The following is a 14,088-nucleotide window of genomic DNA, read 5'->3' on the forward strand; positions in this document are numbered from 1 at the left end:
TCTCTGACCTGGAAAGAGGAGTCAGGTTAAGTGCCTCATTTTATCTTAAGTCTTTAAAATAAATAATTCCCTAGCAACACTCTAGCTGCACACATATTTTAGATTGAAATATCACTCAACTATTGACATATTAGGGCAAATAAATTTATCTTTTAAAATAGGAGTGTTTCTATCTTTCATTTTTGTTTGTTCAGTGGGTGAAACTTTTATTACAATATTTTCAAATCTCCTGCTCAAACATTAAGCTATTATGCTCTTTAATAACCTCATTTTTTTAATTCTCCATCCTCTTTTCTCTGAATAGATCCTTTGTCTTGTAACTGGAATTGAAAACACACACACTGCTCTTCAGACCAGTTCAATGAGTTGCAGGAAGCTCCACAGTTGCAGTAAGTGTCCAGCTCTGTCAAAGATCTGCTGCATCATTTTGACCAAGCCAAAGTTTTGGCTAGTTGGTCATCGAATGACTCTGCTCTGGTATCTTTAATCAAAAACTTCTTAAACATTTTAGGTAGCTGAGCATGGATGTGTAACAAACACCATTTGGCTTCACACCAGTATGGTGCCAAGAGATGCCCATGCTGTAAGAGCACAGCAGGTATTTGAGATCCTGCTCGCTGATGAGGAGCCACTGAGGGAACTGGGATTGTTAAGCCTGGACAAAAAGAGGCTGAGGGGAGACCTTTTAACTTTCTACACCTACTAGAAAGGAAGTCGTAACAAAGTGGAGGTCAGTCACTTCTCCCAAGTAATAAGCAATAGAGCAAGAGGAAATGGCCTCAAGTTGTGCCAGGGGAGGTTTTGTTTGGATATCAGGAAAAATTCCTTCACTGAAAGGATCGTCAGGCACTGGGAACAGGCTGCTCAGGGAAGTGACTGAGTCACCATCTCTGGAGGAATTTAAAAGATGTATAGATGTGGTGCTTAGGGTCATAGTTTAGTGGTGGACTTGGCAGCGGTGAGTTACTGATTGGGTTCAGTGATTTCCAACCTAAAGGATTCTATGATTCTAAGAATTTTTGTCTGTTTTGAAACAGGTTCCTTATGTGCTGCACTGCAGTCCTCAGAGCTTGGAAATTCCAATTTGCACACTGCATATTGGGCTTGCAGATAAAGACAAGTTAGAGTGTCCTTTGGTTCATGGTTCCTTGTGCCAGAACCTGCTCCTATGCCCACAGGTGTCTCTGGGAAGATCTCTTGGTTTGTGTCACTTTGCAAAGTTTTTTAAAATGTGATGTACTAAATATTTAAAAATACCATCAATGTTTGCATGAGACTCTAGGTATGTAGTAAAAGAATTTAGTTTGTGATTTCATGTAAAGCCCATATGGCTTGAAAAGTCTAACATCAGAAGTCTTTGTTGACACTTTTTATTGAAGCATGGATCTTTAGCTTAGTTCACCATAAAGTGAAGCATTTTATTTATGATAATAGACAGTTTAGGGCTATAGGGGCATTATAACGTTGCTGGTGTAGATACAACTTTATCAGAAGATACAAACATGACCCGCAATAGAAACAAACACCAAAGAGAACACAATGAAACGTTCACTGTTTACAAATCACTTCATTACTACAGACACCAAATGGCAGTTACTGTAAGTAAATCAGTTGCAGAGAACTGACCATATTTAGAAAGGGAATTGGGAACTTCTGTTTGGGGCTTTATCCACAACTTCTTAGTAGAAAAAAGCATAATGTCAAGCATTCTTTTTTATCCACAAAACAATGCTAACCAACAGACATGTCAAAGAATAAGACCGAAGGATATCAACGCCTTTACAACTACTTTTGCAATTATCTTCTTGATTAGGTACTTTGTTTTTTTTTTAAATACATTTTGTAAGAAGGTAAATAGCCCAAAAATCAGCAGCAAAAATATTACAACAACAAAACGAGTAAATACAGTGCCAATGTGTCATGTTGTAGAAGAAAATACAAAGAGGACAATGATAACTTAATCATATAAAATGACACAGAGCTGAAATACAGTGCACTTAAATACCTATGTGACCAAGAATGTTAAATTCTGTACTTAGTATGTAGATTTTTTAAAACATAAAATCTGATCAGTCTTTGTGCTTAAACTTTTTTTCCTGTTAAACAGAATTAGTTGCTTACTTCCAATACTGCCACTGTAACTGATATTACAACAGATCACAATTTTCACAGACACATCAACATTAAAACATTGACCTATGAGAAAATAAGTCACTTCTCATTAGTTCACAGTGCGAAAAAGTGGTGTACACTCTGTCTTGAGAAAGGCTTTCAGTTATTTGTCAAGCCAGTTGCAGAAAAGTCCTGATACCAGACGCAGTGCTAGATTTAAAGAATGGAAAGCAACACATCACATGTTGGGAGGAAAAAGATAAATTTCTCGTTTCTTCATGGATATCGTCTAAGTGACCTTCGTCTTCTGTTGTAGAAATGCCTGAGCCCATGTTGCCGTGAAAAATTCATCATGTAATTTTGTTTGCGAGTGCTGTTAAAATCAAAGGGCAAGGGGGAGGAAAAGAAGAGTGTCAGTTTTTCATATGTAGTTTAAGCTTTCAGAGCAGTGAGCTAGTGGGACAGATTCTTCTTTTTCCTTGCACAATCTTTCAGCCATGTGTTAGGCATTGTGTATTGCACCCTTTGTGCATCAGCAAGGTACAAGGCATTTGAGAATCTGTCCCACTTTGCTTTAATGTACAATTCATTATCTTAGGGAAAGGTTAAGAGCTTTCACCTAATGAAAACTCATGCTGCCTAGGGCCAGATTCACTAAAGCTGTATGCACTTCATACCCTCACTGTAGGGCATTTCTCCACGGTGGATTTAGACTCCAGCTATCCCTCTGTCCTGGGTCATTAACTGCTTTATCTGGGGAACAGGAGACTCCACTTCATTATCTTTCCTTGCATCATCATATCTGGGATGAGGCCAGGCAAGAGACAGCCTGACTGCAGCCTAATTGAAGGAGGGACACTTGTTTGGAAGACCTACCTGGAGGACACGACCCATCCCACCTAGCACAGGTTTTTACTTCTCCCATTGAGGGAAGAAAGAACCATGAGTGGTAGGAAAAGATGTCTGTCTGCAAGTTTGGTACCTGAAACTCTTCTAACTCCTAGGGGCTAGGTCCCATCTTTAGTTTCCAAATTTTAGCAGCTTTGGAAATGGAGCTGTAACATCTGTGATGCCTCCTTGTGAGTCTGCTCACGGCACAGAATGTGCAGCACAAGAAAGGCTCTATACCCTACTGCCTCTACTGTGGCAGGGAACTGCAGAACAGCCAGAGAGCTTTGTCTGGCTGTGTCTTTTCTCAGTTCCTTTACAGACATTCCCTTTGTGCTGCATAAACCTACAGCCAAACTGCACTCAGAGTTACAAGAGAATGGGAAGGTGTGTGTATTCTGAAGTTAAATACAGCTTGGCAGAGCACTTGGCAGAGCAACCAAGATGTGGCTCTCAGAGAAATTCTCTTGCTCACTGCACTATGGAGTCCCAGGAGGAACTGCTGGTGACCCTGTGGTGAACTTTTCTGTTGGTTTTCAGGGGAAAAAGTGAATCTGTGCAGTCTCAAGCTCATTTCTGACTGCATCCTAGTCCTCCCTGCCCACTTAGGACCTTGTGCTTTCCAGCTTCGTCTTGAAGTTGGAGAAGGATGCCTGGCCTAAGCATCCATATTTCAAGGGACTGAATATTATTAGGAGCTTCCAAACCAAAAAGTCCATTGGATTTTAAAGGTGATCTGTGAAGTAAAGGCCTGCAGTAGACATTACAGTCAACAAATCTCCCTTTTGTGGGTGCAAGGCACGTTCTCACTTGCAAGTTTTCTCTGTGAGTAGAAAGTAAATACTCGTTGGAAACAGTCATACTTTCTAGTGCATAAACTTATTTTTAGTGAATGTGGCCCTTAGGAAAAAGAAATAATTGCATGCTTTGCAAAATAAGTATGAATCTCCAAAGTCAAGGATTGGTTTTGATGTAATGTGGTAACCTTTCTAAAAAATAGATATAACAAAATTACACCCTTTTCTGCAGCTGGTCTAAAACATGATTAACTAAACTGAATAAAAGCAGTTGTGTCAAAATCTAGGATAAAAACCCCTAAGCAATTCCAAGATGCTTCACAATTACTTTTACAAGGCTTTGCAAATTATTTCACCCAGTCCTTGGCCCAGGGACCTCTGTATTTCCACATCTCCCTGCTGCCTTTGGTCTGTTCACAGTCAGCAACAGCCCAGCAGAGGTTTTCAGAACCTATATAGGACACTGTTAGGTGTGCCTGGCCCTTATTTTCCTTCAAATACCTAACCATTTTGTATCTGGTCTTAAAGTGATGATGATGCTGATGTTTAAAACAATGAACAAAGAAAAAAACCTGCCACAAATATAAAGGAAAAGAAAGACTTGGGAAAAAAAAAAAAAAGACAGTAGCAGAGAAGGGGCTACCTAATAACTTAAAAGAGATTTATTTATTTTTTTAATGTATATGTAGTCTGTTAGTTTATAAGATGATCAAGATGTTAGAAATTAAGAAAATATTGATATAGCCTGTCTTACACTGAACACAATTTGTGAAAAACAAGAGAAATTTAAATTCCTGAGAATTAATGTTCCTTTTTTTCTTTTTTTTTTTCACTTGTACCATCATGGCTCAGACTTGTTCTCCACCAAAGTCTGAGATGAACTTTCCAATGACCAGTTGGATGACACAAAATCTTCATGCGTGCTATAGAAAATGGCATGATTTTATCTCTTGTTATAGGTCAGTATGTATAACTTATAGATTATAATATAGTATCATATTGTATAGTATAGTATGTCTGGTATCAACAAGAGAAGAATAGCTCTATTTGTACTTTTCTGAATTAATTTTATATATTGGTAGGAGGCAAGCACTGCATAAGAGATCAATAGTGCTTGATAAGATTGCTGTAAGAATTATATAATAAAGTTTGCAGGAGTACTTACACATTTCTTGCTTTTGGAAGATTTTAGAGTTTCTTTCAGTACTATTAATAACAAATTTAGTATCTATTTTTACATACTGATAAAAAGCTTTACCATATTTTTGCTGTGTTTGGTTTTTTTGTTTTGAGTAGCCAGGCTATATAAGGAATATACTTTCTTCCCTTGAATAACAGAGGGCATGGAGGGAACTTTTGTTTGAATCTGACTGGCAACTTGGAGGCTGCTTTGCAAGTGTGTAATGGACTGGTCAGCATATGCTGAGCCTTCTGCCTTTTCTGTGCATTCACTGAACCTTCACATGAAGTGTACAGATCTAAAATAATTTTCCATGTATTGCTGATGGAGCAAACAGCAAAAAAAGCAACTAATAAGAGCACTTATTTATTGCATAATTTATTTGATAGTTTTGAATGCATTAATATAAAAAAAATTACACTACTGCTCCAATTTACATAGGAAACACTATTTTTCCAGCAAAGTCACTGAAGTGACTTTGTAGCTTCATTAGTTACATGAAAACTATATGCAGCCAATATAGATGAGTGAAATTCTGTCTAGGGTATGTTAAATAAATACCTAGAATAAAGCACTTTATGGGAGGGAGTTGCTCTGTCCTTAATAGAGCATTCTAGCTATTGCACATTTCCTAAAACACTATTTGAACTTCAACTCTGCAATTTAAACTGTATGAAAATACAGCATAGCTAAATGAAATGAAATGTATGTGGTAAGCCCTCCCCCAATATATACTGATGAAAGTATTTTTCTGTGGGGATTTTTGTTGGTTGGTTGGGTTTTGTTTGTTTGTTTGTTTGTTTGGGTTTTTTTGTTGTTTTTTTATCAAAGTGGTATAATAGGAATCAAACAGAAACAAAAATGTGTGGATAACAAAACAAAACATGAACAAAGCCTTAGAAAAGGCAGGCCTCTCAGAACTAGGCTTGGGGTGAATTTTGTGGCTGAATTACAAATGCTTTGTTAGGAGGGTACTGTAAAGAGAAAACTGATGTGCTTTGAAGTCCTGATGGCTGATATCAATTACAAACATTCTCTGGCTCTGGCAAGGTCAAGAACTGAACCCAGAGCTCAGTAACTGTGTTGGTTTGTGGAGACAGCACCAAGTGGCAGAGTTACAAGAAACAGAACTACTTGGCAGACCCTTGCTGTATGCCTAAGAAGCATGTGTGAGTATGGCACCATGCAGACTGACAGACATACACTACCTGGCTATGCCTTCAGCTCTCTAGTCATTAATTATGGAAAAAAGTGGAATTCCCCTCTTGGAGGTGAGAGGTTGCTCATGCAAGAAGTTGGGGACCCTCCAATTGCAGCTCTCTTTGCACCACAGGAGGAAGAGAAGCCCTTCTCACTGTACCCTCAGTGAATTCCTGTGGTAAAGGGTGAGCTGCTGACTCTTTTAAGTTTAACTTCTGATGCTCTATTAGAGCCCTCAAGAGCTATGTGGCACATCTCAGAGAGTACAAATGATTTTCCAGTGACCAATCACTGACAAAACTTTGGGAAAGAACCGTAGCTGTAACACCAACATGCATTTGATACTGATTCAGGGGAAGTACTTACCTTATTCTAGTGCAAAACCAATGACAGCAAACAATGAAATACAACACAAGTTAGAAAATGCCTTTCAATGCATGCAGCACTGTGATTATTCATTAAACCCTGAGGAGGTTTAGAGGCAATATAGGACTTTTCATCTCTTTTGAAAATAAAAATTGAACAAATTATTTCTTGATATTTCAAATAAATGTTTATATTTTTACTTTCTATCAAATTCAGCATGCACTTTTAAGAAACATAATAAAAATGTCATAAAGGCACAGACTGCATCATATTAAATTTGGCATAAATGCAATGAACATTCAGATGATTAGCTAATTTTTTAATGTGCTCCTTCTTTGTTAGAGCTGCAGTATATAATTTGTATTTTAATCTTACAAAGTAATGATAAACATTCTTTGCACCAAATGCAACAAAAGTTCTCATTAAACCATTTGTGCCAAAAATGTGAGAATATCTTGACAATGAAGAGCATGGAGTGATGGTTATGGAGGGATTAATTAATTTATCCACAAATTAACTATAAAATAGTAGGTGGAGATAATATTTCTTGCATTCCTTGCACAACTTAAATTACCTCGGATCTCATACTGAGTTTTGGGGTGCAAGAAAGCAACATCAGACCCTTAGTGTTCAGCTTAACATTGCCCTTTAGTTCTCAATAATTTGACCTGAACTGAATTGATAACAGGTCAGTTAGGGCCTGCCCTATACACAAAGAAATGGCACTTCCAAATGCACATGCAAAAAAGTGTGTGTTGTCTGTGCAGCAGACAGGCTGAGAGCTGTGCTTTGAAAAAAAACCAATGTGCAAATGAAATGCTGGGTTGGACATGGGCTCTTCTTAGGGCACTGAAATGCACTCCTTCTTAAGTCTGAGGTAAAATAATTTTTCATCCTAAGAAGAGCCACATGGGACATGTGAGGGTTGTGCCCAAAGCTTTCTTTACAAATATAGAGAAAAAGGGCTGTGCTATGGAGGAACAACTGGCATTAGCTTTATAAGGAACTGGACTACTTGATGACTAAAAGCCACTCCCCACCACAGGATAGATGTCAACCATTGTTAAAATAAGTTGGCAAGTGATTAGTTGGCAAGCCCAATTTAATGTATAACATATTCAAAGCAGTTATTGCATTTCACCTGTTCAAAAGAGGTGCTCAATTTGAGCACCATTTCCAGCTGCATCACAGCCATAACAATTCTGCTTTTAATGAGTGATTCAAATAATTCATTCAGAAGTGGAATGAACCTCAGATACAAAAACACCCATCTTTTGCCTTTCTTATCACCATCAGGTATTTTGAATGCATGTATAATCTGCAGGTTATTTTTTTTCACCCCAGAAAACTGTCTTGGGAGCAAAAAGGAAAGAAAGAAATTGCATCCTGAAAATGTGTTTGCTGGTAAGAGGATGATGTCCCTTGACTCAGAAATCAATCAGGCCGAGTACAGTGAAACTGGCTGTGCATCAGCTGCAATGGGTGTCTGTACTATAGAATCATAGAATAGAATCATAAAATCATCAAGGCTGGAAAAGACCTCTAAGATCATTGAGTTCAACCATCTACCCTACATCCCACAGTTGTGTGGTAGTTCAACCATCTACCTGTATTTTGAACACCTCCAGGGATGGTGCCCACACCACCTCCCTGGGCAGCCTGTTCCAATGACTTGGCAGCTGGGCCTGTGACAGAACCAATTTAATTTTTTTTTATTTCTGGGAAGAGTTGAGCCATGACAGCAAGTGTTGACAGATTTGTCCCTAGTGTGAGCACTTTCAGGAGGATCAGTGGCATCCCCCATGTTGGACGGGAAAGAAAATCAACAAAATCCTTAGTTGTGCTGCCTCCCTGCAGACCAGCTTTCCCCAGGGTGCTTTCCCTGCTTTCCCTCTTACTCCAGCTCTTAAGTGTGCCCAAGCAGAGTGTGGTTCACTTGTCCATGGTCAGAGGTAAAGCTGGTACAGCACCTAGGTGTGCACCTGGGAGCCAACCTAACACTTAGGGCATGTAGGAAAATCAGGTCTCTTTGTTAGCTCATGGGGTAGTGGAAGAATCAAAAGATGTGTGGAACCTCAGAAATTTTTGTACAGCCCAAACTACACCTCCAGGCATAACTTCTTGCTGTAACACCTCAGAGGCTAGAGGCTTGCCTGCTGAGACAATATAGGTACACAGATCACAAACACATGAAGATCTAGGACTTAAAGCAGGGCCAGAGAGGATAATTTTGATGGTGCCCAGAGAAGGTTACGGAGTCTCATTCAGGTGGGTGATGGAGTGCAGTGTTATAAGAGGACATAGCACAGGCTGCATTAGGCAGAGATCATTAACTGGTCCTGGAGCCAGGGATGTTCATGGCTTTCTGAGAGAAGGTCAGAATGCCAGCAGGAATTACTTCCAATTTAGCAGGCATGGTTGTTTGCTAAGGTATCCCAGCTTTGGGATAAATAAATGAGGCAGAAGCCTACTGACTCTCCAGTAACTCTTTATATCATTAATGGGAAGGGGTAACAACAGCACCCTGCTGAATGGTTTTAGTTCAGGCCTTGCCTCTCTGCAGGAACACCAGAGACCCCTGGGGTCTGCTACTGCCCACAGAGCTTTTCTCTGGAAATCCTGATGAAGGGGCAGAGTACCCAAGGGACACTGCTTCCTTGCCTTCTCCTGGAGAGGAGCCCAGGTAAGGTGGCTTGCACTCCCTAGGGGAAGGCAAGCCCTTGACTGGAAAACAAAAGAATACTATTAATTAAAGCAAGGCCCTAGCATTCATTCAAAGTTAGTCCTTACGGACACTGATCCAGGCTCCTTTCTGTATGCCTGGAAGCACCCAGTGGACATGACTGAGGTTCTGAATCATTTGGTGAAGAAAATAAGGTGCTGAGGGCAAACGGACCAGTGTGGCAGAGTTTGAAATAGTGGAGCTAGAGAAAAACTCAGGTGGGAGTACCTGAGAACAAGAAACAGTGTGCATCCCTTCAGAAAGCCTTCCAAAGGCTCTATCAAAACATTTGTGGGTTAATTGCAAAAAAAATTTAAAAGGCCTAGTGAGTATTTTTATGAATTAAAAGGTGCATATAGAACTGAAGCAAAATAGGGGGATTAATGCCACCTGTCAGGTCTGACTGAGCACATGCTGGCATATGAACCAGATGTGCCATGGCATGTAATTCTGCCTTTCCTGAGAGCAGCTTGTCTTAGGTGTTGTATTTACCAGGGGCTGGAACTCCACATCCTGGCCTTTGGGAAATATGCTGCCATGGCACTGCATTTCACAGTACTTAGTAAAGGAGAAATCTCTTCCCCTTTGGGTTGTAAAAAGTAGCAATTGAACAGGATGGAAATTCTGTCTGTAGCCTGATACTTTGTCCAGTATTCAGAAGAGCCTTTCAGAGAAAACAGGAGAAAAAGTGCAGAGAGGAGAAAGTATTGTCTGCCCATCTGGTTCCTTCTATAGGCAAGGCATGATTATTTGCTCTAGTGTTTTTATTGCTTTCTCTATTCTAGCATAACATATCTCATAAGAATAACATGTTATCATTGAACCCATGTGTCTAATCTAAAACCTAGCAGAACACATTGTCAAGGAAGTTCTCCAAAATTTGGCCTAAGAATAATTTTTAAAAGATCTGTCTTATTCTTACTTATACTTCCTACTTCGATGCTCAGTTGACAAGTATTATGCTCTATTTTTCCCCTCCTTATTTTTTTTTTTAATTGCAAGGCAGAAAGACATGGGAATATTTCAGAACTACCAGTTCACTTTTCCATGTTCTCTTAAACACCAGGAACCTCCCACAGTTTCATACTCTTCCATATCTTTCCTGATGTAGCATCATACAGCCATTGATTAACTAAGCCAGGAATCACATCTGTCCCTCTGTTCCTTCAAGCTTTAAGCTTAATGTTATGGAAGCAGAGCCCAGCAAGGTGTGTACAAGCAGCAGAGGGTGTACAGTTTCTCAGTGTTGGGACCAGTCTGGTTTGTGGTTGATGAGTGCCATGCAAGCTGGTGCTTCTTGGTGGAAAGAAGAACAGGGCTTACTAGCAATGAAATAATTTACTTTGCTACTCTTACAAAGCATTACTTGCAATGACTCTGCTAATTCAGAAACCTCATGGTTATAATTACATGGTCTGGAGGTTATCCAAGCCTATTTCTTCATTGCTGTTTTTTAAATTGTTCAATAAAAGGAATGCTTGAACCTATCTATGGAGCAGGCACGCCTCTCTCTGCCAATCACTGCCAGCGATGAATTCCCGCCCGTGAAGCCACTAGAATTTCACTTGTACTGGAACTAAACTGTTAGAGAAAAAGCAGGTCATCTCTTCGTGATGTGACACAGAAAAAACGGGTTAGCTGCCAGTGAAACCCATGTCAAGAATAGGAGAATCAGGAGGGTGAAGACACTGTACTTGGTAAAGTCCTGACAAGGGGATGAGTATAGAGCTCGGATCATAGGAACCTGATATAGTGAACCCTGATTCTGAACAGTATCCTTCTTACTAAAAAAAGGAAATGAATAAGGCATTAGTTGCTAACACAAATTTTTCAGAGGCACAACAACATTACTTTGTGCAAAGAGCAATACTGCAGAGTCTTTGGTATCTTTGAAAGGATATAAATCCACCTTCCATGGCAGCATGGTGTTGAACTGATGTATCCTTCCTTATGTCTCAGCACAATATAGTTTGCAGGCATTGTTGGATTATAGGAATGTACCAATACTCGGGGGTAATAAAGCCCCCTTCCCCTCCTGCAGTTTTCCATAATGTACAACACATACCCCTGCTGTGCCACTTATTTTGTGACCATCTTAACCACTGACAGCTGCAGTCAGGGCAGAGCATCAGCACAGACTGGTTCTCAAAGGTTTCCCTGGGCCACAGTGCTTCTTACTGAGCTTAACACTCATGCCATGCTGGAGGGGTATCAGTGCTTTCTGAGATGAGGTGGCATGAGGTGCAGCTGATACTCACAGGACGACTTCTACGTGGTCCAAAGCCCACTGATCATGACCTGTTCCATTGTGACGGGGCTGCCACCAGCGCAGTAAGACTCCTTTCATTCGTGCCTCCCTGTTGTCACAAATGCAAGAGCCTGTGAGAACTCCAGACTATCAGTGGTGTGTACATCCCCATTTACCCCCCCAAGAGGAAATGAGAGCAAAGTCTCTCATTTCAACATCCCTGAGCACCAACACACCGTACACTCAAAACATCTAATGGTGAAAAATGCACACAGATAAGGAAAACTCCCCCCCTACCCCAACCCCCCCATATTTAAAACAAGTATTCTGGTTTTTTTCAAGTATGCTGATAAACATTAGGCTGGAATTTCTTAGCCCTTCCTTCTTTCTTCCCCTTTTCTTCATTTATCGTTTCCGCAACCTTTTTTCTTTCACAGTGATGCAAAGATAGATTCTTTCTTAGGAGAAATCTACCTTCTGCACTTAGAGGTAATGAAATGTGACTGAGTACTCACAAGGGAACATTATAAGACACTCTTTGGGCTTGTATAAAGTCCTTTGGCTGATGCTGTGCAATTACTTGCCATGTAATTCCATTATTTACACTGTATTGGAGAAGCACTGCCTTGTCTACAGTGTTAGGATCACTCAGATTGGTATTGCAACTGTCTGTTTGTGAAATACTCCCAATTTGCAAAACAAACATGATTTTGCTGTAAAACACACAGAGAAAAAGTATTTTCAATATGCAAAAAGTATTCAAATAGGAACAACAGCATTTCCAGGTTTATTGCAGTTACCTTATTAAAACTTTGAACATCCTCAAGAATCGTTATTTTTAACATGCAAAAGAAACTGTTCTTGTGTCTCTAAAACACAGCTCCTCTTTCAAAGGAATGGTTTACTGTGTATATTGTATTGCCATGTAGTTGGAGGCAATAGATCCAATTTTACAATGTATCTGCACAAAACTGAGATACATAAACAAAATAAGCATGCAAATGACTGTATGGAAAGATAAAATAAAGGTTGAATATAATAAAGTGCCTAAAATAATTCTCATATTCTACCTGTGTGCTTGGGCTGAAGAGCCCAAATTATATCTGGCTCATTTGCCAGTTCATCCTCTTCCTAATCTTGCTTTAGACAAGTAAACACAAACCAGTCCAGAAAGCTGTCACTCTATTAAGAGCTAGGAGAGGCTGGTTGTATTTGTCTTTCCATGGCCAAAGAGGCTCAACAGATGAAAAAGAAACTCCTGTTCATTGCCAGGTGAATATAATTCTATTTGACAACTGAAACAGGAAAATGAGTGTGCAATGACTAATAGCATCTTTAGTCATGACTGGCGTGGAGGCACATACAAACATGGGATTTGTCTTATCAGATCAGGCACAAATCCAGACAGTCTAGAGTCTGGTCTTTGCCAACAGCTTCATTGTCAGTGCTGGCTTACTAGACAGTGCTCTGTTGGGCATGACATAAACATCTGACCTTTTCATCTGACACCTCTTCTTCATCACTATCTGTCTCCCAAATGGAAGTCACAAAACGTTTTGCCAGCCCTCATGTTTATCTGCCAGCCACATCTGACTGCATGATGGAGCCAGGTCAGTCCATTCTCAATACTGGCCCACATGACTGCATGCACATATAGAGAGTTTCCTTTCTCATCAGCATTTTAGGCTCAGAGTATTACCTTGCTCGGGTGAGATCTAAAGGCTTAGTCACAGCTTGTCGTATTTGACATCCATTGAAATAGAGCGAATCTCCATGGGCGTAGGGTGCCAGCTGTCCACATCCATTCCCTATCACTCCCCCCTGAATGGTTTCCCAGTTTATTTCAGTGACTCTTTCAGATTCGAAATTGTCTTTAATATAACTGGGGAGGTCATGGCTAAAAATGGAGCAGTCATCACCTAAAAATGACACAGGGAATTTATAAAACAAACAAAACTACAAAATAATTGAGAAAATTGAGTTACAGTTCATTGTAATTCCATTCAAGGTTGTTTTAATTTTTAGAAAACTGAGGCTGCAAGTCTTACTTTTTGCAGCAGTAACTTCAAGAACTGCAATAGGGCTTCTCCTGTTTTGCATTGATGCCAATATAAGAAACCTCAAATTGGTGGCTGAAGGGAAACATGTCCAAAACAGGGAAGGGTTTCAATCCTACCAAGTTATATCCTGGCAGATGTTAAACACTGCCCCCACTTCCACAGAGCATTTATCCTTTAATGAGGACACTCAGGTACTGTTAGGCATGTGCTTAGCTGCATTGTGGGATTAGAGCAGAGCACTCTGTCCTGATGGGACACATAAGTGAGTCCCTTACAGGGGCCAGTCACCAACATCTGTATCCCATGTGCTCCCCAGGGAGTGGGTGACCCTCGGAGGGAGTATAGGAGTGCAAGCCATTTCTAGGTAAGAAGGTAGCCACATTCTGCCTTTGATGAAAGCTGAATGGGCTTTACATACAGTGCCAGACAGCAGAGACTACTGATTCAATCCAGAGAGAGTAAGAGGAGGGAAAAGCTGATATTTGCAGCTCTATCAAATTATTAATTTAGAATTT

General features: G+C 40.0%; 1 protein-coding gene across 1 annotated transcript in view; it reads right to left on the reverse strand.

Moving 5' to 3' along the window:
* Nucleotides 1-1,354: 1,354 nt before the first annotated feature.
* RELN (reelin) overlaps nt 1,355-14,088 on the reverse strand; it is a 270,920-nt gene continuing 258,186 nt past the window's right edge. Inside the window, exons 61-64 of the mRNA XM_030447325.1 lie at nt 13,213-13,432; nt 12,029-12,226; nt 11,524-11,622; nt 1,355-2,485 (exon numbers count right to left, since the gene is read on the reverse strand). Coding sequence (XP_030303185.1) covers nt 2,389-2,485; nt 11,524-11,622; nt 12,029-12,226; nt 13,213-13,432 — 614 coding nt within the window. The 3' untranslated portion in view covers nt 1,355-2,388. The remainder of the gene's footprint in view (nt 2,486-11,523; nt 11,623-12,028; nt 12,227-13,212; nt 13,433-14,088) is intronic.

Source organism: Calypte anna, chromosome 1 (assembly GCF_003957555.1).
Source record: "Calypte anna isolate BGI_N300 chromosome 1, bCalAnn1_v1.p, whole genome shotgun sequence".
NCBI classification, from domain to species: Eukaryota; Metazoa; Chordata; class Aves; order Apodiformes; family Trochilidae; genus Calypte; species Calypte anna.